This window comes from Pseudopipra pipra, chromosome 18 (assembly GCF_036250125.1).
Source record: "Pseudopipra pipra isolate bDixPip1 chromosome 18, bDixPip1.hap1, whole genome shotgun sequence".
Taxonomy (NCBI): Eukaryota; Metazoa; Chordata; class Aves; order Passeriformes; family Pipridae; genus Pseudopipra; species Pseudopipra pipra.
The window spans coordinates 13,349,080-13,370,840 of record NC_087566.1 but is presented as its reverse complement, the minus strand read 5'-3'; the positions used below and the strand labels follow the sequence as shown (position 1 = coordinate 13,370,840).

At 43.3% G+C, this 21,761-nt stretch overlaps 1 protein-coding gene across 18 annotated transcripts in view; it reads right to left on the bottom strand.

The window, feature by feature from the left end:
• FBRSL1 (fibrosin like 1) overlaps positions 1-21,761 on the bottom strand; it is a 508,094-nt gene that overhangs the window by 162,112 nt on the left and 324,221 nt on the right. For all 18 annotated transcript variants that reach the window (XM_064675506.1, XM_064675512.1, XM_064675523.1 and 15 more), the window contains one exon: positions 10,063-10,092. In XM_064675506.1, the coding sequence (XP_064531576.1) occupies positions 10,063-10,092 (30 nt within the window). The remainder of the gene's footprint in view (positions 1-10,062; positions 10,093-21,761) is intronic.

Genomic DNA, 21,761 nt, shown 5'->3' with positions numbered 1-21,761 from the left:
CAACTGGGCTTCTTATACAAACTCCCACTTACACAAGGAGTCCCAGTGATAGACCAGTCAAGTGGGGAAAGATGGTTGAACTGGTTGAACAGATTTTGGGATGCTCTGAGCACCCACAGACACTGCTGACTTTGATTAGGGTGAGGAATACTTTTGAAAAATCGGGCCCCAACTTCACTAATAAATATAATTTAACTGGGACTTTCAACATGGTTGTTCTGAATGACTTTTTCTTCACAGGTCACCACGACTGAGGTTCTGAGTGGTCCAAATCACAAAGGCTGTAAGCATTTAAAATTCTGCTATAAAGAGACTTTCCAGCCCATCACAGACTACCCTCTGACCACCTCAGTGGTGGAAGACCTTGAGCCTGTCAGTGTGCTTCCAACCATGGAGTCAGAGTGAGAGAACAGGAATCATCCTTCATGGAAAAACAGTTGTGGTTATTCTCTGCAACGTTTTATTTTTAATTAAAAAGACATGTTTCTTGCTCTCCTCAGAATGAGCCAAAGGAACATTTGCACTCATTTTCAGGTCATATCATATTGCACATATTGCACCTGATTTCACAGCTATGTAGGCAAATTACTATTTTTCTGCACAAGTAAATCATTATCAAGGTAACGGACAGTGAGCATCACCAACACCCAGAGGTTACAATCCATTTTAGGAAAACATGGTCTAACTCTTGGAAAGGACACTTTCATATTTCAACTGTTTCTCTCTTCCTCGCCCAGCCCCAACTCCAAGCCCCAGCATGCCTCACACTTTGTTCCTATATGTGATCTGGATGGAAAAGATTTTGTTTTGTTTCTGTTTCCCCTAAGAAAGGCAGAAAGGTTAGTAAGTCTTTAAACTCCCTGTTCTTAAGGCTGTTAATATTTCACATTGCCAGCAGGGAAAGGAATTAAAACTGCCAGTAGCTATCCAGATAGATTTTAAAATCCCCTTCCCTCCCCCTTCTCTCTGCCTCCCTCAGCTTCAGAGGATATTTTCCCCGCAAATTGGTTTTAAATTAAGGAAGGTGATGAAGGCAATGTGCCGTCTCAGCATTTTCCCAGGTGCACTTAATCTAATTTCATTAAGGAGATCAGGACAGATGATCGCTACAGTCGAAACATTAAGTCTGTCCATTTTTGTATAAAAAAACCATTAAGTCTGTCAAAGTGTCGGCGGGTGGGCTGTTTATTATTGGAGATGAAGGCGCGCTTTGCTTCCCCAATAAACTGTCAGGAGTAGTAAACCACAAATTGAGTCAGCTGCTGCCAAAGGTTTGGGTAAAGATCTCCAACTAATTTTGACACAGGTGTGGGAAAGGCCAAGGAAAGGCTTGGAAACCAAGCCTTCTGTGTGTGTGTGAGATATTCCAACCTGACCATCGAGGAGTGGAAGTCTGGGCATCAATGGATCTGATCAGGCAGAACTGCTGATGCCTCTGACACTCTGGACACAGTGTTGACAGGAGCTGAGCAGCAGCATGTGCTGCAGAGCCCAAGCTGCAGATTCACCTCTGCTTTAGCCTGCGCTCATCCTGCCACGCTCATCATCCTGTCTTACGCAGACAAGAACTCGGAGAAGCTTCATCCAAACCCTGCTCCGTTCTGAACTCGTGCACAGCTCTGACTGAAATGTAAAATCACATTCCTCAGACAGTCACATGGATATCAAACAAAATTAGAGGAAACTCACCAAAATACAGAAACTTTGGAAGACCAAGACCCATGACAGAAATCAAGTGGAACTTTCAGATACTACAAAACCAAACGTGAGTCATTTGCAAAGGAGAACATTTTCCTTCTCAAGAAAAATGCAGTTGGGTAAACTGCAGCTGGTAAACTACCATCATCTTGATGGTAAAATACCATCAAGAAATGTTAAAAAGTACAAAATACTAACTTGAATTAGACAGTCTTAAAGTACATACAGAGAAACTAATAATAATTAATATGGAATCAGAAGTGATATGCTAACTTGAATTTTGTGATGAGGGAAAACTGTTGTGTTTGCAGGTAACGTGCTATGGGCTGCTCTGAGCATCAGGGGTGGGCAGAGCAGAGGAAGGTTCAATTCCCCATCCCAGGAGCAGCCAGGGCAGGAACAGAGCCCAGTCTGCTGGCAGAGGCTTCCACAGTGCAGCAGGGATCAAAAGGAAGATGTGGGAGAGGGGGCAGGAAGCCAGATCACAGCATGAAAACTGACTGGCTCACTCCTGGTCTACACCTGGAGCTGAGGGCTCACAGGTGACTGAGAGACAAGGACTGTTCCTTGCTGCCTGGGAAGAACTGTGTGAGCCCATGTCTGTACTGCAGCCAGAGCTGGAACTGAGGGGTGATCCTGCAGGGAGGGGAGAGAGGCTTTTTTACAAACATATTTGTAAATATTTTAGCCTGTCTTGCTTGGAGTTTTCTCTGTAAAGCATTTCTGGGGGAAGCCAGGACTCCTGTCCCTGAGGCTGCACAGCAAAGGCTGGGCAGCACCAGCTGAAGCATCTCCTCACACAGGGTACCATGACAAGCCCCTTACTGATCTGGCAGACAAAAGAAGCAGTTGATAAGCAGCTGATAAGTGAAAACAGCAGCTGATAAGAGATAGAAGGCTCACCTTGGCAACAGAACACCCATTTCAAGCACGATGCTTTCAGTAAGGGTGAATTCCCAAGCAAGGCCAGGCAGGCATCACTTCTAGTCTTTACTACTGATAAAAATGTTGTTACTGCCTCTTACATATCTGGAAAAATCCTGTGAAACCTTGTTTGGATTTTGTTGCATATGAGACCCAGAAGCAAGAACTGCTGGAAAGCTACAAAACCCAAAGCTGACTCATGGGCCATCCTTGAGCTGTATCCTTCACACCTGCACAGGGGACACAGTGCTGCACACTGTGCTCTTCTGCATTAACCTGGTAAACAATCCTGGAACACGTGAGAAACTCTGCAAGCCAAGTGAGGGCCTGCAACTGCAGCTGTTGGAGTAGGCATCCTCCAAAATTCTCATCTTCTTGGCATCTTTACGGTTAATTATTTAATTCGATTTAATTAATGGAATTGCCTAACTCAACTGTCAATTCCTATCACCTGCCTACTCTGTTCTGTTCTTTCTGATCACCTTCCAAGGAGTTACTGCCATTGCCTTTGGATTTAAGGCTGTATTATAATGGTGTTTCTTGATGTGGGCAGACAGCTGTACAGGATTGCTCTCTTCCCTGATGCCTCAACTCTTAAAAGTTTCTTCACAAGGTCCCTGGTAAGATAAGAAAATGCTGGATGGGGAACTGAGACAGGGAGATGTTAAACAATGGAGAAAGCAGAGAGTTAGGGACATGCTGACTGCCAGCAGCAGAACTGGAATTATCCTGCCATGCCCAAGAGCTCTCCATAAGATCTCTTCAGTTCTTTTATGCGAGTTAATGATGGATTTTTGTCAGCAAACTCGAAGGCTCTTCTCATTGTTTGCTCTGAAATTTTTTTTTCTCTACATTTTCAAGAATGAATATGGGCACCACAGACTGTGATGACTCAACTTTTTATATACAGAATAATGTATTTAAAATTTGAGGTTTTGTCTGGACAAGAAGAAAACACAAAATCTCAGTGGGAGGGGAGAACATTGGTGCTGAAGTTTTGACTCATTTTCTCAGCTGCACTCTTGCTTTATTTAAATACAAAGGTCAAGGAGGGCCATTATTATTAATATTATTTACTGGAGTTGCGGCTGAGAAGCACAACTTGGAAGGCTCTTCTCCCTCTGGAAGGGCTTCAACTGCCCCAAGTCTCAGTGGGAACCTTTGTGTCTGCTCCCTGCACATGGTGGGTGGAACGATGGAAGTTGAGGGCATGCCAAGTCTCTCTCCCATCTGGCATTTCCCAAAGAGCAACTGAGTGAACTGGGAATGCAGTGGGCTTAGAGGATGCTATTTTGCTGGTAAATCTGTTCATGGAGAACGATGAAATAACATAAATTCACTGAGTGGTGAATTTTTGTCTTCCTGTACTGGCAACAACATTACATTTGCCTGTTTATAGCACCCAAATCTTTCAAGGGCTACAAGGTTATTTTAAATTCAATATTTTGATATTGTTTAAAAAGCAGATCTGTTCTTAATAACAACATGCAGCTTGTCTGTAAAACAGAGCCTTTCTTCCATTAGGAGAATTAACCATGTTTGCCCAGTTACTACTACATGGGAGTCAGCTTTCTCACTGGTTTTCACTCTGTATCACTGGGCTTTCAGTCTGTAAGAATTAAAGCTTAGAAGGAGCACTGCTGCTGTGCATGTGTGTGCATGCACATGTACATATGCAACACTACTGAGTGATGCTAAGCCTGCAGCACAGCCCAGGCACAGGGTTCCACAGCAGCATTCAGCACTGCTGAATGGACATCTTATGGTAAAAGGACCACTGAAATCCTGTCTGAGAACCCAGCTGGGAAGTAACTGGCAAATGGAGACTTCTCATTATTAGCCACAGCTGAAAACTGTCACAGGCTGAAGTGTAATGCTAACAGAAGCGCAAATACTGCCACGTGAGAGCCCTCGGTTCAATTCCATGTTTGAGCTTTCCCTTCTGCTGCAGCCAGTAAGAATCTGAATTTCTGGAAAAGTACCAAGTTTAATTTTTCAGAAAAAAGGACATTTGAATGATGGACAAAACCAGTTTGAGGACCTTGGCTTGGGTAGGGTTCAAACCCAGCAAATTACAGATTACCTGAAGTGGAAACTAAACTTCCAGCCTCATGGAAACAACAGACTTATCAGATGGAACCCACTTTTTCCATTGCTAGATAAAATGTAAGGAGCAGGGGAAGAGAAGCTTCCAGAAAAAGTGCTGGTGGGGGCTTTATCTTATTGCTGGGTCATCTCATACACAGAGTGACCATTCCTACTAGAGCAACTCCTAGACCTCTCTCCATTTAATTACATCCCTTTCTCCTGCTGCCTAAACTATGATTTTTCCTGTGGGATTGATACCCTTTCAAGGTCAACACAGCTGAAACAGCAGTGACAGTTTCATCTCCCAGATCTTCCACACAGTTTATTCTTCTCATTGCTTCCACTCTTATCACCTCCATCTCTCACTCAAGCCCACAGTTCTCATCACTGTCTTTGACTTCTAACACTGTGATATTCAACCCATGTTTAAGTCCTGTATATCCTTGTTCTCTATAACATAATGAGCATCCTCTGTTCATCCACACAACTAAGCTCTTGATCAAGCTCTCACTACCTCACTTTTCATCTACCATTTTAACCTTTCCCCTGGTGACAGCTGATGGACCTGTGTCCTTGTGCCAAGGAAAAGCTGCTGCAAGATCATTTTCCTAGTCTGTGGCTTTGCTTGCTACACAGCTTCCCACTTCCCAAATGCCAAACTGTCACTCTTCATGTTTTGACTCTTTCACAGCTTACCTCTTCTTCCCAACACTGACATTCAGCATTGCTGTAAACTTCCATCTCTCACTGGTCTGACTTGATCACCCCCTTGTTAAACTTTCAAATAAGCACCTCCTTACTACTTGCCACTGTGCCTTTTGCTGCAGAGAATATCCTCCCATTCACGGCCATAAAGCTCCCTGACTTGCCCTCTCAAATGCCTCCTAAAACCTAAACACCTACAAATCCCCCCTTCACCTTATTACCTGCAAAATCAAAGCTGGACAACAAGGAGGCTGCTGTTGTGCTGAGGCACAGCTGCTGTTGACAGTGTCCCCCCATTTACCTGAGCCCCTTCCCTGTGATCTCCCCCTTGGGCCATGAGCTGTTCTGCATCTGCACCACACGTGGCAGGATGGAGCCCAGCCTGGGCTGGAGCGACCACAGCACCTCCTCCTCCCATCCATCGGGGCTGAACTGCACCTCCTCTTGTGCTGCTGACACTTCAGGCACCTCCTGGGACTCAGGAATGAGCACAGCAAACTCCAGCACGGCAAGGCTGATTCACACTGCCCAAAGCAGGGCCTAATAAACTCACTGGGCTGCTGCAGAAAGTCACGTGAAAACACTGATTTAGAAACCTGACCTCAAAACTTTTTGTTTCCATCTTGGATGTAACTTTACCTGCCTCTGAGGTTGCTTACTACAGCTAAAACACAAAGCACAAAACCAATACACGGTAAATGCTGATTCAACTCAGAAATGCAGTTGTACATCTTTTGTACATCCTACTTAGCACCACATTAAGTGAAGAATGCTTGATACCCTGGTTTGGAGAGCTCGCTTACACTGCAGGGCCACGTAATTAAGCTGACAAGCCACAGTTTTGCACACAGCAGAGAGAAATCCAAGACTGAAAGAAGATGAACATGGAATTACTTTTAAAGAAAGAAATAGCCTTTTTTTTTTTTTTAATGCAATCTTGAACACTGTTATTAAAAAAATGAGAGCAATGTTTTGGAGTAACGAACAGAGATTACTCATTCCCTTGTTTTACACAAGTTGACTTTTGGCTTTCTGCAGAACAGCATTTAACAGAGCACATTACCAAGCTGCTAGCCACTTTTCACAGTGATGCTAAAGCAGGTAAGAGACAATAAGTGGAACTGTTGATGGTTTATATTACTCTATTATGTTAATGTTCACTAAAGTATGCCATAAGCTCTCTCATTACATGTGTATAAACCAATTCTCTGTGGTGTTATTCCTGTGCTAAATGCTATAACTACATAAATCTTGAATTAATGGAGACTTTATAGTTCCTGAAAATGAAGGGTAATTGCTATCTGTTAATGCTGTTGTTGCTATTAAAGGAAGTATATATTTTCAGTAACAATGTTTATGGACCGTGAGCTTCACATCGCAGCTATTGCACAGAGCAGAGACAGTGTAATACAACCATCAGACTGACTCCCTTTCTCTCCCTCTTCCCTCACAAAAAGCACAGTATTGTTTTCACAGCTTCGACAAACCACCCTACAACCCTCCTAACAGCTGCAGAGTCCAACCCAATGTCCTTCACTGAACATGCAGAACCAGGATTTGCATTTCCATCTCTCAGAACGCATGACTTGCTAAGTTTCTCGCTTGGTTAAATGGCTGGACAGCTCACTTTATTAGCCTGGGTATCTCAAACAGTTCTTTGAGAAGTGCGTGGTGACAGAATGATAGGTGTGAGAAAGTATCATCCCACTTACTTCCTTTGAGATTTCAGCAGTGATGCAGAAGTGAAAGGCTATACTTGGCCAGAGACAAGTTCTCAGAAAGTAGATGGGATAGACAAGTCCCCAGCCTTGAGCTCCTCTTCTCTGATTATTAAAAACAGCAGTGCACTGGTTGGAAACACTCTCACAATCTGCTGTGGAACTGTACCTTGCACTAAAGTAATGGCTCCTTGGTTCTGAGACACTGTACGTGTGACTGACTATGCTCAATTACTTTCCTCCCCTGGAGTCCTGCACAACACTGCACAAGACAAAAACCCAAACCATCAGGAGTGTGTTTATATTTTACAATGCAGCGAGGGTAAAACCTCAATTTTACTCTAATGTCTGCGTTTGAAAACATTAAGAGCTCAATAGCCCATATACCTACGAACTAAATAAATAGTGGATAATTACTAGCACTGTACAGAGAGAGAAGTAGGAGGTGGAAAATTTCAGTTTTGCTTCTACCTCTGTGGCTGACTCAGTTTGTACTTGTACATGAACTTCTTTCTTTGTCTGCTTTCCTCGTGAGTTACACCCAGACGACAGTGATCCACTGTTTATGACTGACAAAAAATGTTATGCAAATCAGAAGCACATTAGTAATTCCTGCCCTGCCCTTCATTAGTGCCAGTGTGTGTAGGTGTACCTAGGAAAAGCTGCTCCTTGCTGACGAAGCAGGAAAGCAGGACTGTTCTGTAGCACTGGGAAATGCAGCTGACCCATCATGGAATTGGGGAGCCTGATGCTGGGCTGGGCAGGAGGGCGAATTCTCCACCTGGCTGCAACAGCCAGGGAGTGTTAACAGGAGAGATGTTTTGCCAACACATGGAAGGGGGAAAACGAGTGTAATCCCTCAGGATATCCACACCAATATTTTTATAGCTCCTTGTTGCATCAGGCAGGTTAAGTTTTAGATAGACACTGGATGAGTTTCCAGAGGAGTGTAGTATGCCAGGTACCAACACAGCAAGTCAGGCTGCCCTTCTGTTCCCCAACTGGAAGGCAATGTTGCACTTACATTATCCCTATGAAAGGTTTGAAGCATCTTCACTTCAACCCTGGTGAGCTTACATGCATGTGCCCACGTCTTTGCTGACAGGAAAAGAAACCCCACTTAATTCCAGAGACCTATTTAATAGAACTGTGTCATGTCTCATGTCTCTACAGATCAGGCAAGAGATAGAAAGATGATGATTTTGTGCTGCTCTCCTTATGAAGAAGAGAAATGTTGTTATTAAGGCGGAGTCACCTTAAGGAGAAGGCAGCTGGGAAATACGTGAGCCTAGAAGGTCAAATTGCAGTTACAGATATGTAAAGAAATGCCATATTAATGGGAAGGAACACTATAACAGCCTTTCATTTGCTGTAAAGGACAGTAAGCTACCAGCCAAACACAATGCAGCTTCCTCTGAAGGTAACCTCAGATCCCACATTCTGAAAGCTAATCAATGTTGTTCAGATTTCAATTTCTTCTCTACAAGGTGAAGTCAAACCTAATCTAAAAAACGTCAGTCTCAGATGTAATGCCGCTAGCTGGGTCTACCAGTGTAATTTAGATAATCATTAATAGCATAGCTGTATAATAAAACTACATGTCACTTACAACTTCATCTGAGGTTTGACTGGCAGATCTTTAAACAGTTTTCTAAGTGATTGCTTTTACTTTCTTTGATTGGGCAGTCTAAGAAATGTTTTAACCCCGTGGTATCTAAGCTTTTAGGGAATAATTTTTTACCCTCACCACCCCTGCTGTCAGCTCTGCTGCTGTGTAACCTTGTAAGAAACAGAACTCGGGGGGAGGGTGGTTTCAGGGAGTGACTTTTTACATATATACACATATATATATATAAATTAAAACAGAATAATATAAAATAAAATATGCACAGTATCTTTCATTCAACACATATATTTAAATGTTTCTCTTCAGTCAAGCCTTCATCTCAAAACACAGCTTTTGCCACATTCCAGGGATATTTAGTATATAATGGGATTTTTAAAAGAAGAAGTTGAAGAAACCTTAATGCTCCTAAGCCTCTAACAATACTAACAGAAAGACTTAAGCAGAGGAAGCTTTTAGTGTAGTCTGAACTCGTGGTAACCTCTGATGCAGGGCTGCAGCCGGGGGTGCTGCTGAGGAGACAGGGCTGCTGAAGTCAGCCCTCACTTCTGTAATGCTGATCCAGGAGAAGCCTCCATGCCACAGCTTCTCATGAATGAATGCAAGAGGTTGGACAGCCAAAATACAATAAAGGTTTGATGAAGATCTAACCTGAGACTGCCAAGTCTGATCTGCCAGAAGAGAAGCCAGCAAGGAATACTCAAGTCTTTTATACATTTGATGCTCAAAAGCGTGGTGCAACTGGTGGCACGTTGTGGGACTTCTCTGTTTTCCTTGCAAAGGTGAAACAAGAAATCCCCATACACAAACACACGACTACAACCTTTCAGTGACCAACCTCTGTGTTCAAAAGAATGTCAGAAAAACCATTGCTCTGTGATAAATATGCATGCAACATGACAAAACACTCCTTGACAGTTACCACACTGCCTTGGAGGGCAGGTACCAGTTGTCCCATCTTCTAAACTGGTTACAAAATTGACATCTTCAAAGGTTACTATAAGTAAAATACGGGCTCCTGACAAGTTATCAGAGGAAACTTCCTCTGAAACAGCTCTAACACCGTGAGTCAAGACTGACCAAATGCTCACATAATAATCAAGAAAGACTATTATGTTGACGGGGGTTTCTTCCCTGCAAACAAAAGCCAGATCACAGAGTACCCACTCTGATGCTTTCTCATTCAATTATGCATATTTTTAGATTTGACATGAAGACTGGAGGAAAAACATTATTTTCAAATTCATTCTTATTTTGGCTACCAGGGAATTTCCAAGCATGTGAAAGAAGAAAATTCAGTCTTACCTTATCGTCTATATCACTCTCGCTGTCACACTGTGGATTAGAGAGAGAAAAAAAGATTTTGAGAAACACCTTTATGTACAGGGATCTTTTGCATCATCCTCTTAAATCTTTAGGATAGCTGTTTATGATGTTCACAGTTCAATGAAACACACTTCTGATATGTGCAGTAATGCCTTTTACATTGCTGGCATAAACCAGACAAAGCCAGATTCTCTCTTATACAAATTTATGGTGTACTCTTACTTGGATGGGAGAAAGTGAGCTTTAAACAAAAAAGACAATCAGTGCTGCATTATAACAACCACCGTAACATGAGTACCACAACAAAAAGCATGCCATTTTATCATCCCAAATTGTGGAATATATAGTAACAGTTTTGCATTGCTTCACCTTGATAAGCACTTTGTCATCTAACAAGGAAACTGTGAAACTGGCAATCAATTTCTAATTTAATGAGTGGTACCAAGAATAGTAATTAAAATACATCATAAATTCTGGTACATTTTTTAGTTTGAATGAGATCACGATCCCAGGAGGAAGTGTTTACTCAGAGACTTTTGGAGTGCAATCTCTTACAGGCTCTGAAAATGAAATGCTCTATTTTCACAGCTCAAATGATGGAGAGATAACTTGAGCACTGAACGTTTCAGGACATGCACATCTTACTGGCTGGAGCTCAGAAAGATTTACAATTGGGAACAAAAATAAATCTCTCGGTGTCTGTTGACAGAAAGGGGCCAGGGTGTTTTGTAGCCTTGGTGCCCAAGAGGAATTGTCTCCTTCAGCTCATGGGGATGGCCCGGGTGGGTGTCCGTAACTGGCAGCACCCTACTGAGTTCCCTGGGTCAACATGAGGGAACTCTGCAAGCCAGCAGGGACAAGCTCTGAGTGTGGAAATGGTCCATAAGATGCACATGCTTTGGTATCATGAACGTAAAAGAGGAAATGGATCTGTTGGGTCATTTTGTCCGGAACTTCCTCATGGAGCAGGGAAGGGAAATCTTTCCTGTCGCATCCTTTTACCCTAAAGTCACATAGCAGAAATTTTCAGCTGTTACATTGTTAGTTTTCTGCTGATTTTTGAGAGAATATTTAATCTCTTCTTCTTTTATTTGGCACATGAAATGATTGACCCCAAATACTTGAGGAACCTTTTACTTCAAACTCTCTGAAACACAGTGAGCACATGAAGAGCCTCAATACAGCAGAGGGGTCTCCCACAGTGACTTTGCAGTGAAAACTGCTCAGCTGGCTCCTTATTCCCATTTAATTGCAGTGAAAATGCCTGATTTAAAGAACTTGTTTTTCTACAGTCTTGACTAGGTAGATCTCTTTTTCTTTCAAAATGAAACCATATTACACCACCCCACCTGATCCACAGCATGTTTTTCTCAGAGCAATCCAACTGTTTAGTAGGATGTGCACAGATTTAATTGTATGTGTGACTGTTCTGGGGAAAAAAAGAACCTAAAGAAAAATGGAAGGAATGACAGGAAGGCAGGACACTGCTCTGCAGGGGCCAGGAGCTGTGGGTGGGCAAGTCCTATGGGAATACCCAGTGTTAATGCCAGCAAACTGCATGAAGTCCCAGCCAATTCCTTTGTAGTAGACAAGAACATTAGATAGCCATGTCTTTAGTAGACACCTTCCCACAAGCCGTTTGTGCCTTTTTTGGAGACTTTTATTCTGTGGCTGAACTTTATGAAAATTATTACAAGGAAACACAGTTTCTGTTTTTCACAAACCAAATGTGAAATCAGTCCTGATAAATCACCACCGTGTGCTGACTTCCCCAAACCCGTGTCACGCAACCACAAACAATGAGAAGTCTCTGCTCTGGGCCTGGAACGGGACTAATTGTCCATCCCACCGAGACACGCTGGAACAGGTTTGCTGGGCAAAGGCTGCCCCAGTACCTGCTGCATTTGTGCTTGCTCAAGACAGCGATAATTCAGGCTGACAAAGCAACACATTCATCACAACCAAGGTGGGGGGTGGGGGAAGATGCAGTCACAGCAGTCCACCTCTTATTTACAGGCTCCTGAGAAGCACTGGCAGACTCGAGGGAGGCCTTTCACCTCCACCCCGAGGGGCTCCAATCAAGCTCTAATGCTACAGGGACTGTGCAGTCCCCCAAACCACCACCACAGCAGAGTGGGTCACACAGACCTTCTATTTTACCCTTCAAACCTGGCCTGTGCAAAAGTATCCTAAGTCACAATTTTAGTCTCATTCAACGTGCACACTCATATTTTAGAGGCAGAGGATTTTGATGACGTGATTCGACTGGCATGGTTCAGACTACAGCATGTCACAACGGAATTACACCTATCATAAGGGTGGCATAAAAATAAGTTAGTGCACTCAGCCAAGAGTTCCTTAAAATTGTATGCTTAGGCAGTATCGATACAAATTTTAATTCTTACAGGGTCTTAAAGAATGATACACTTCTGTAAAGTAACCAAATAAATTAAACTCAGAAATCTGTTGACTAGAAAACATTCAAAATTATAATTAAAACTCAGACACTTTTGCCTATGAATCCTGGTTTAATAAAACCTCAGTATCGTAAACATTAATAAATTTCGCCTAAAAATATTTTGACAGCAGATGTAAACAATTTTTTTGAACTTCAGTAACCGTTACTATTCAAACACAAGTTAGTGTTTTAGCCCTCCTCTCTGTTTTTTTAACAAAACTTGTCTTCCTATTTCTTACTGCATTATGATATTTAAAAAAAGAAAGAGGCCAGGCTTTTTATTGTTGAAAACAGATATGACCTCCAAAATTTAAATGCCTATAATGATTATAAAACCCTATTACAGATGGCTTGCATTACTAAAAGGTGCAGAATTGCTTTATTTAGATGCCTAATTTTGCTTTGTACCAATATGCAACTTTGTCTCATGTAGATAAGTGAAAGTTGCAAAAAGCCAGTGAACCATCAAATCCACACGCTAAATTTTATAAACAGACACACGAATGAAGCAAACATCTGCTCTCTGAGGATACATTTTCCCCCATTCAGGATCTGTAAAGACTTCATAATTAATTGCTTTTAAAATGGAAGAGACAGCAAAGAATTTTGTTTCATTTTAGCTTACATCTTCTTTACTTTAATCATGATTGCATCAGTCTTGCAACAGCAGAAGCCAGCGGGGCTGTGGATGTGGATCCACACGTGGACACAGAGCCCTCCATGCAGCTGGGACTGCAAGATGGGTGCTTTAAACACTGCATTGGTGACAGAGAGTTGCCTGACTTCGTGTTTGCCTTATGAAAGCAATTCCTCTCCCACCTCTCCAGCCGCGTAGGGTCACTCACACACACAAACTGACCCTATATTGATTCCTACCGTGCGGCCTTAAACCACCAAAACACCACATCTCAACCCGCGTCAGAATGAAGTCCCAAACTGGCCCCAAGCTGCTAAGCAGTCTGTGTGATGGGAGATCATGGGGGAAGAATTAACCCACCGATATTTATAAAATCTGGACTTCGGCTTAACATACACGAAAATGGAAAGCTTGAGATTCATGGCTACCAACCCACCTACTCCTGAAGGAAATACAGCCAAGCTTCGGTGGAAAAGGCCCCACGTTTCGGAATTCCCGTAGGTTTTCTTCTTTTCACGTTAAAGAAACAGCCTCCCACATTCTCATCGAGAAACAGGAACCCACAGGCTGCTGAACAAGCAACAGCACCGAAAAACTGACGACAGCAAAACCAAACCTGCCCCGACAGACCTGTGAAAAGCAGAACCACCGCTGACCCCTTCCCTTCCCTTCGCTGGGGGTGTGTGCGAGCCAAACCCCACGGCTGCAGTGGGCTGGGTGGGCTCTGTGGTCACGGCCTTCAGCCTCCTCCTCCTCACCTCCATCGCCCGCCCCGGCCCAGCGCAGAGACACTGAGGTGGCATCACAGGGATGCTGAAATGAATAATGAAGTCACAGGAGAAACTTCGGTTTGTCCACAGAGGATTTAATGTGTCTTAAGAGCCAACGTGCAAGGAGGAGGAGGAGGAGGAGGAGGCCAAGGCACTCCCTGTGAAGGCTGAGGCCACCACGCAGCAGGGCCTCACCTCCCACGCAGCTGTTGTTGAGGGACAAAAGACCTCGTCAAAACAAAAAAAAAAAAAGTTAAAGAAATTGTGGAGAATGGCAACTGTTGAAAGCAACGGGGGCTCATTGAAAGACAAAAGCTTCAATTACCTGGATTTTTCTAAAGGCCTGTTAACACTCCTGGTCTATAAGCGGGACTGTAAACACGCATTGTGCTGGGTTCATAAAGGCTCCTAAAGGGATTATTCACTGGGTTGTGCCAATTGCCTCTCAATTCCACCAAGAATGTTTGCAAAGCTGACCCCTAATTGTGCTCCTTTTTGGAAACAATTTCTTGCAGTGACAGATTCCAGTCAGAAGAAAGCCTCCCATGAGGTTGGTTGCAGAGACAACACATAACTCAGGTAGAATTGGCTCCATGCACTGCAAAAAGGCCTCGTTCCTCTGTCCTCCTCCTTGCTCTGCCCTGCATAGGAGGATGACACAACTCCTGCAGGGTGACCCAGCGCCAAAAAGCCTCTGCTGAACTTCCATGGGTTCACCAGGGCAGGACACAATCTGGGGGCTGGTGCTGACGGACCGTGCTCCAGGCTGAGGGTTCAGGTTCTGGATGGCACAGGGAGCAGAGCAGTAAGAAAATCTGGTGCTTTCCTAATCTTCACCTCAGCAACTGCAGCACCTCCACCATCTCCTCCATTCCACCTGCTGCCTTACTGCATTCTAAAGACCGGAGGAATCACAGGCAGAGCTCCCACATGTGTAGACCACACCCTGTGGCTTCTGATGCTTTTTGATGCTGAGGTGAAATCTCACATTTCAAGACCCCCCCCCTCCATCGTGGCTTTCCCACCAGGCAAGGAGTTCTGATCCATTCCATCACCTTCTTGTACAAACCACCTCAACAGGGGCAAAGATGGATTTATGGCTACTGCTAAACAGGCCACAGCATATTTGGCAAAGGACATTCTCTTACCATTACGCTGGCACTGGGCTCCCTGCAAGATGTATTAAAACTGTTTGTACTGTGATTCTGGTTGTTTTCTGTTGAGTTAAAGAACCATGAAAACATCCTTCAACTTTTCTTACCCCTGGTGTTTTAACTTCCAGATCATCCAGTTTTTCTTCACATCATAAAAGCGCTGCATTGATTTATGTGAAATCAGATAGTCATATAAACTGTCTCGTGCCAGGAATAAGAGCTCCAAGAAACAAACTCAAAACCAACTCAGCTCTCATAAGACTTCAACAAGATTGGCAACACTTAGGTTAGGTGCAGAGAAACACTGTTATTTCAAATGGAGCCACTTCCTCCAAGCCTTTGAGAGCTGCACAGAAGTCACCTCAGCTTATCAACATCAACTTGGTTATCTCCTTTTTCACCCAAACCCAGCAGTTTACGATTCAGGTTGTGCCTACACAGCCTCAAGGCTTTGGGCCCCATTGTGCCAGACACTGTACGGCACAGGAGCTACAGGTTCCTGCCCAGACAGCTGACAGAAAGGCTTGTTTTTTCCTCTGCACAAACACACATACCTACAGATATTATTTACATTATGATTAAGCAGTGGGTGATAGACATCTAAGCTAGTCATGTGAAGAAACAGATCCCAGCCTGGAGGGACAGGTAATCTAACCAGTCTACCTGCAACTACAAATGTCTGGGGAAGCGCAAGGCTGAGGGAAGAGGAGGCAAAAATATTAAATACACAGTCTATAATAGTACCATGCAAGATGGCAGGGTAGAATACATATGTAAAAAGTTGCACAGAATATATGAACAGTGAAGATACCTATGGAGCTTGCACATCCACTCACAGCCCCAGAGGGTGGCCATGTTACCGCTACCTTATTATTTCCAACCACACTTAGTTACTGAATTTTCTTTTAATAGCGAGGCTCCGGGAAGAATGAGGCTTAAATCCCAGGTTGTCAATGTCTCTTTTAAAGGAAGAAGTAAAATCAAGCCTATTTTTAAGAGCCCTCCCCTCTCCATGCCCTCTGAGCTCACTTCCCGGGAGCAGCTCAGTGCAGCACGTAGGGATGCGCTCGTGTGTGCAGGGGGAGGGTGTTGTTTCCTATTAAGTCTGGCATCGGATTCATGTCTGCAGGGGCTTGCTTAAGATGATAGGAAGAGAGAGTTTTATCATGAGCCAGACTGACAGAAAAGCTTGCTAATGGGACTTGAGGCATACACAGGAAAGAAAGTGCCAAAACATTAAGCTACCGCCAAGTGTCAGAGGGCCACTGATTTATTGCAGCAATTTTGCCACTGTGTCCTTTATAAGGTCCCACAAGTCCTTCCTCCTGGCAAGAAGCTGTGAGCTGCTGCAGCTCGGGGAGAAGTTTAGATCCAGAGCACAGAAAGTGTCCAAGCGAAAGGCGGGGGCCGGGGGGAGGACGGAAATCGAATGTTGACTTGAACTTGCCCCAGGCAGCAGAGTCCTCTTAGCTCCACTGCCTCCCTGACAGCTTGATGAAATGAGTCAGGGCCTCCCCATGGCTAGACCAGCTCAGGCTTCCAAGTGCCGGGGTAGAGCTGTAAGAAACAGATTGAGCCTCAGGGCAGCAATTTTTTTTTTTCCCTTTCTCTCCTCAGCATTTGGCTGGGGGAAGGGGGAGGTTATGAGCACTACAGATGTATAGGCTGAGCCTTTGTCTGCGGAGGGGGAGGGCGAGGGGGAGAGAGAAGAACAGCAAGAGAGTATTAGCTATGGCAGCCAAGAATAGCCCTGAGCACTATAACTAATTTTGAGGGGCAGTGATGCATTGTACTGGCTATGTGCTGTTTGGTCTGAGGGGGCCCCTGTTGTGAAGCAGCAATCAAGAGGACATTTTGTTAAGTGACCAACAGCTGTCATCTGCAAGCCCAGAGTGGGGAAGGAGGGAGCAAGGGGAAGGGAAAAGGGAAAAGAAAAAAAAAAAGAGCATTTGTCCCTTGGAGGCAGAGCACATTAATCCACCAATCTGCCACAGCTTTAACTCTAAACGTGCTCGGTGCCTCCGAAGAGTGGAGCTTCACTCCAGCAGCCACCCGGAGAGATGGGTTCCTCTCGCCCTGCTCCAGCCTGGCGGATGCAGGGAGCTTCCCCACCTCTGCGGGTCGAGAAACCGACGCTAAAAATACTGTTTAAGTCTCTTTTCATTCCATAAAATTGAGTTGATCTGCTGCAGCTTAGGGTCAATCCCTCAAGGACTGTTTTTTCCCCCCTTCCCTTTTCCTTAGCACTCATAAATTAATCAGGAAGACCCTGACTAAGTCATTTCATGCTGTACAACATAAAAGAAAGTCCCCTGATGATCCATGCAAGGATCTATTAAAAGCGGGAGGAGGGAGGGAGGAAGGGTTAGGGAAGAAGGAGAAAAGGGAGGGGGGGGAAGGAAAAAAATCTCAACCTTTTTGATATTTTAGGATAAAAGCTGGAGGACTTTGTTACGAATTCTAGCCAACATCAAAACACCTTAAATAATTCAAAGAACATGTTAAAGGGAAGAAACTGAATGTTGCTCTGATGTTCAGTTGATGCAACGCAGAATATTACCCAAAACAGCACAGCCTGTTAAGGGAGACAGCAGCCTTGAGCATTTCAGTTCTTTAGAAAAATGTCAGAACCTGTAAAAATCATAATTTCCAGCAACTTTTTTTTTTTTTTTGCATGATATAAACTCAGCGAGACTGAAATGTAGGTTTCTGACAAGCTGTTAACAAGACAACTTTAGAAATCTGTCTGGAGCTCTCAGGGAGATGGGCTGCCATTTCACTGCTTCGAAGAAGTTCATGACATGACAAGCAAAAATCAGGGAACAGAGACCTAAAAACCACGGTGTAATTTTCATTTGCTTCTGTCGTGAAAGAATTCAAGCAGAAATATTAGAAGGCTGCACAACTAAAAAAGCCAGCAACTGGAAAATCATTGCTGTGGTTTGACAAGCACATCTTTTATGCTGAAAACGGTTTCTTTATTATTATACCTAGATACAGGAAAGCACTTTTAGAGAAAAAGGGATAATCACAAATTATTCCTTGAGATCTACAAAGTAAGATCTACAGCTGCCTACTTACAAACCAAGTCTAAAAATGACCTCGTTGAAGGGAGAGAGCGACCAACCCAACTTGGAAAAGCTGTAAGAGCCACCAGATTTCTCTTGGTTTCCCACATCCCTGCCCTTCCCCCCCATAGGAAAGGTAGAAATATCTTTCCATAATGCAGTCTTTTACTGGAGCTTACACAGATGACTATTGCTAAGTAAGTGTTTAATTCATTAAAAACTAAAAAGCCAGCATCCAGTGCAATCGACACAGCAATGTTTGTCCCACGTTCAGGAGAGGCTTTCTGGCTGGTGTACCACGCTATACCTCCTACTTTAGGTTTTATTATACCAGTAGAACTCTTTGCCATAATTTTTGGATGATTTAATGATGTCTTTTCCAGAATCAATTCTCCTCTGTTGTTAGAAAAAAGTAGATCAATAGATCTATCTATCTATCTATCTACCTATCTCCATATATCTCTTTCAATATATAGTCTTTCTCCCTCTCTCTCTCACTATTTGGACTCATTATAAGTATTTAATGGTAGGTTGATGAAGGTGTCTTGAAGTCAATTTACTGACTGTGATTGACTCATTACATCTACGGTTGGAGAATCTCGGCACTCTTGGGACAAATGCTCTGGGAAACCCAACACACAATCTCATGCTTAATTTCAGCCCATATTTGCCTAGAGAGAGACTGGACAGTGCAGGAGGTCACTGTCCCAAGTAATGCCTACGATTACACCGAGGGGTGATGTGAATTATGGACCACACTTAGCCCAGCATTTGCAAGGACCACATGAACAATGAACTGAAGCTTTTCCACCTCGTTCCTATTTTGAATTGTTTCCCCTGGCTCCGGGGGTGACGTCCCCTGGGGTAATTGAAAGGACAGTGCAGGTAGAGCTGAATGGCTGACACTGCGTTTCACCCAGTTACAGAACAGAGGAGACTGACAAGAAAAGAGGTGCAGTCTGCTTCTCTTCTGAAGTGCTCACAAGGTCTTTTCACTCTTCCCTCGCTTGGGCATTGTGTCACCTGTCACTCATTTTCTTTTCATTAGACAGACACTCTTGGAGACATTACAGCTTCAGTGCTGTAGATGGGTTTTCACTCAGGAACCAGAGAAACACCCATTACTTTCTAATTCTGTAGTTTGAAGCTATAACTAATGCCATTTGCTTGCAAGTGACATCTTGCCTTGCTGCCTCCCCTTGACCACGAGCCTTCTGGCTTGGAGTTCCCTGCCCCAGCTGCTTTGGTCCCTCATGCTCTCCTGGGGAAAGCAGAAACCAAGAGTGAATTTGCAGTGACTCACTGCACAGAGCAACTCTAATTTTGTTTAATGCAAGGATGCCTAGACGATATGCCCAACAGAAGAAAAATGGCTCAAAGCCATTATTTACAACAGTGAGAGGCTGCTGCAATTTGAAGAGGGGGTTATAAGCTTTCTCTAAAATTAAGGAGGAGTTTAGGACTTAATATGGATATAGTCAAAAGCCACTTTAGCCATAATGATCTGTCTGGTAATTCCCCATTTACTATAAACATCAGCTTTCTTTTTCTATTTGGACTGCAAATCTAGTCCATTACTATGCCATGCCCACGTCACTACAGAGTCACCAAAAGGTCCTGGACCAGTACAGAATAACAGAATTTGTTAAAGTACCCCTGCTCCAAGGGAAAGCATTTAGTTATCCTCAGCTCTGACCCCATGGTATGTGACTCTGATTGGAAGCTTCATTTACATATTTGTTTAGTAGAGAACATGCATGGCTGTCTTCCCTCAGTGCAGAACCATTATTAGCTGCAGGAAGCTATCAGGGGGGATTTCAGCACAGAACTCAGGAGCAAAGGCATTTCTTAATACCTCCCTATCCTGCTTAATAACAGCCACCCTCTGGAATGAGGGTGATGGATTTCTGGTTATGAAACTTGCTGTGGTTTCTTACAGCTGATTCACATGAATGTGTATTTTATTCCATTTATACAGTTCATTTTTAAAATATGTATTTACACACACACACAATTCTTCTCATGCTGCCAAATTCCTTTTTCCTTACTTCTCCCTGTAAGTCCAAGTGGTGCAGTGACACAAGAACCAGGCTGGGCTGACCAGCTACACACCTTGGAACACACCTTTGTGATGCTACGTGGAATATTTTAGCACACTGTTCAATTAGGAACTTTGGACGTGGAAAACAATCTAAAGCACCTACTGTGTTCTCAACATATATTAATTCAGTAAAGAGAAGTACAGTTAATTCTTCATTTAATGATTATTGGAAGGTTATGTGAATTGGCTGCTTTGTTTTGTTGAATGCCTTTAGCCACTAAAAGTCCCTGTTGCTGTCAGGAACGAGATTTACAACACTTATATATAATTAATATAATAATTAATGTTATTTAATTCCACTGCTATTTAACTCTTAGGAAGGTTTATATTGTTGTGGCTAAAAAATATGAAGCTTGCCATAACTACCATTAATGTTTGCATTATTGAACATTAAAATTGAAATCTGGTAAAATATTCAGCACAGGAATTGAGACAGCTACAGAAGACCTATTCCTCCAAGGAAACTCAGAGCATGTGCTTGCAGATTTCAACCAGTGCTTTTAAAATAAACCTTAAGGGATGGATGCCCCACTTGCCACAGGCAAGACACCCTGGAACAAAGAAATTCACCAAGAGAGAAATAAAAAAGATTTAAAAAAATATTAAAACTAAAACCACCTCTGCAGCACCCCCGGCCCCCTGATCTCCAGTAGCTGTCATTAACATTAATACAATGCAAATTAAACCTTCTTTTTTCCCTTTCATGCCATTTAGATCTTAAAAATATTAAAGTGGGTAAGTCTTGGAAGTGAAGGATAAGTACTGCCTAGGGCATACATTTGGGTGTCTTCAACATAATCTAAGGAAAAAGCTAATCCAATAAGAAAATAACATAGTTGGTTATTCACTCTTACAGAATTATGCCCTGACAGAGCTAAACATGAAAGCTTCAGGACCTATGCCATTACCTGGAAAACAGTTCTTTGCACCACTAAATGACGAACCTTTAAACACCGAGTGATTTTAAAAACATATATTTCATATTTCAGGTGAAATTGTAAAGGCTCTGCGCTACCCCAGTACATCTGCTCCTCTCTTCCGACGCCCCTGGACACTCATTTGTTCTTGTCAGCGCCCAAAATGTCAATGATTGATGTCAATGTAATGACTTCCAAGATGGAGCCTCCCACCTCACTGCTCTGCTTTCAGACTGCAAAGGTGCTCTGACCAGCACTGACCTCAGAGACTGTACAACAAGGGCTGGTTGTACATGCTGGAAGATGGGAATGTGAGTATCCTGAGCTAAACCACCCTGAAACTTTCTGAACAGGCCTGAGGAGATCTGCTTTTTGTTGTCACAACAGATTTTTTTATTAATTTGTATTTTTCTTCCAGGGCTGAGGAGGAAATGCTCAGCTCTGTGGATAGAAGTAATTTCTGAATAGAAGCTCCAACATGTCAAAGTGTTTCCTTGGCAGTGACGACCCCCTGTATGGTTAATCCAGACTGGAGCAATTAGAGAATAAAAGAAAGAGAAAACATCTCAACAG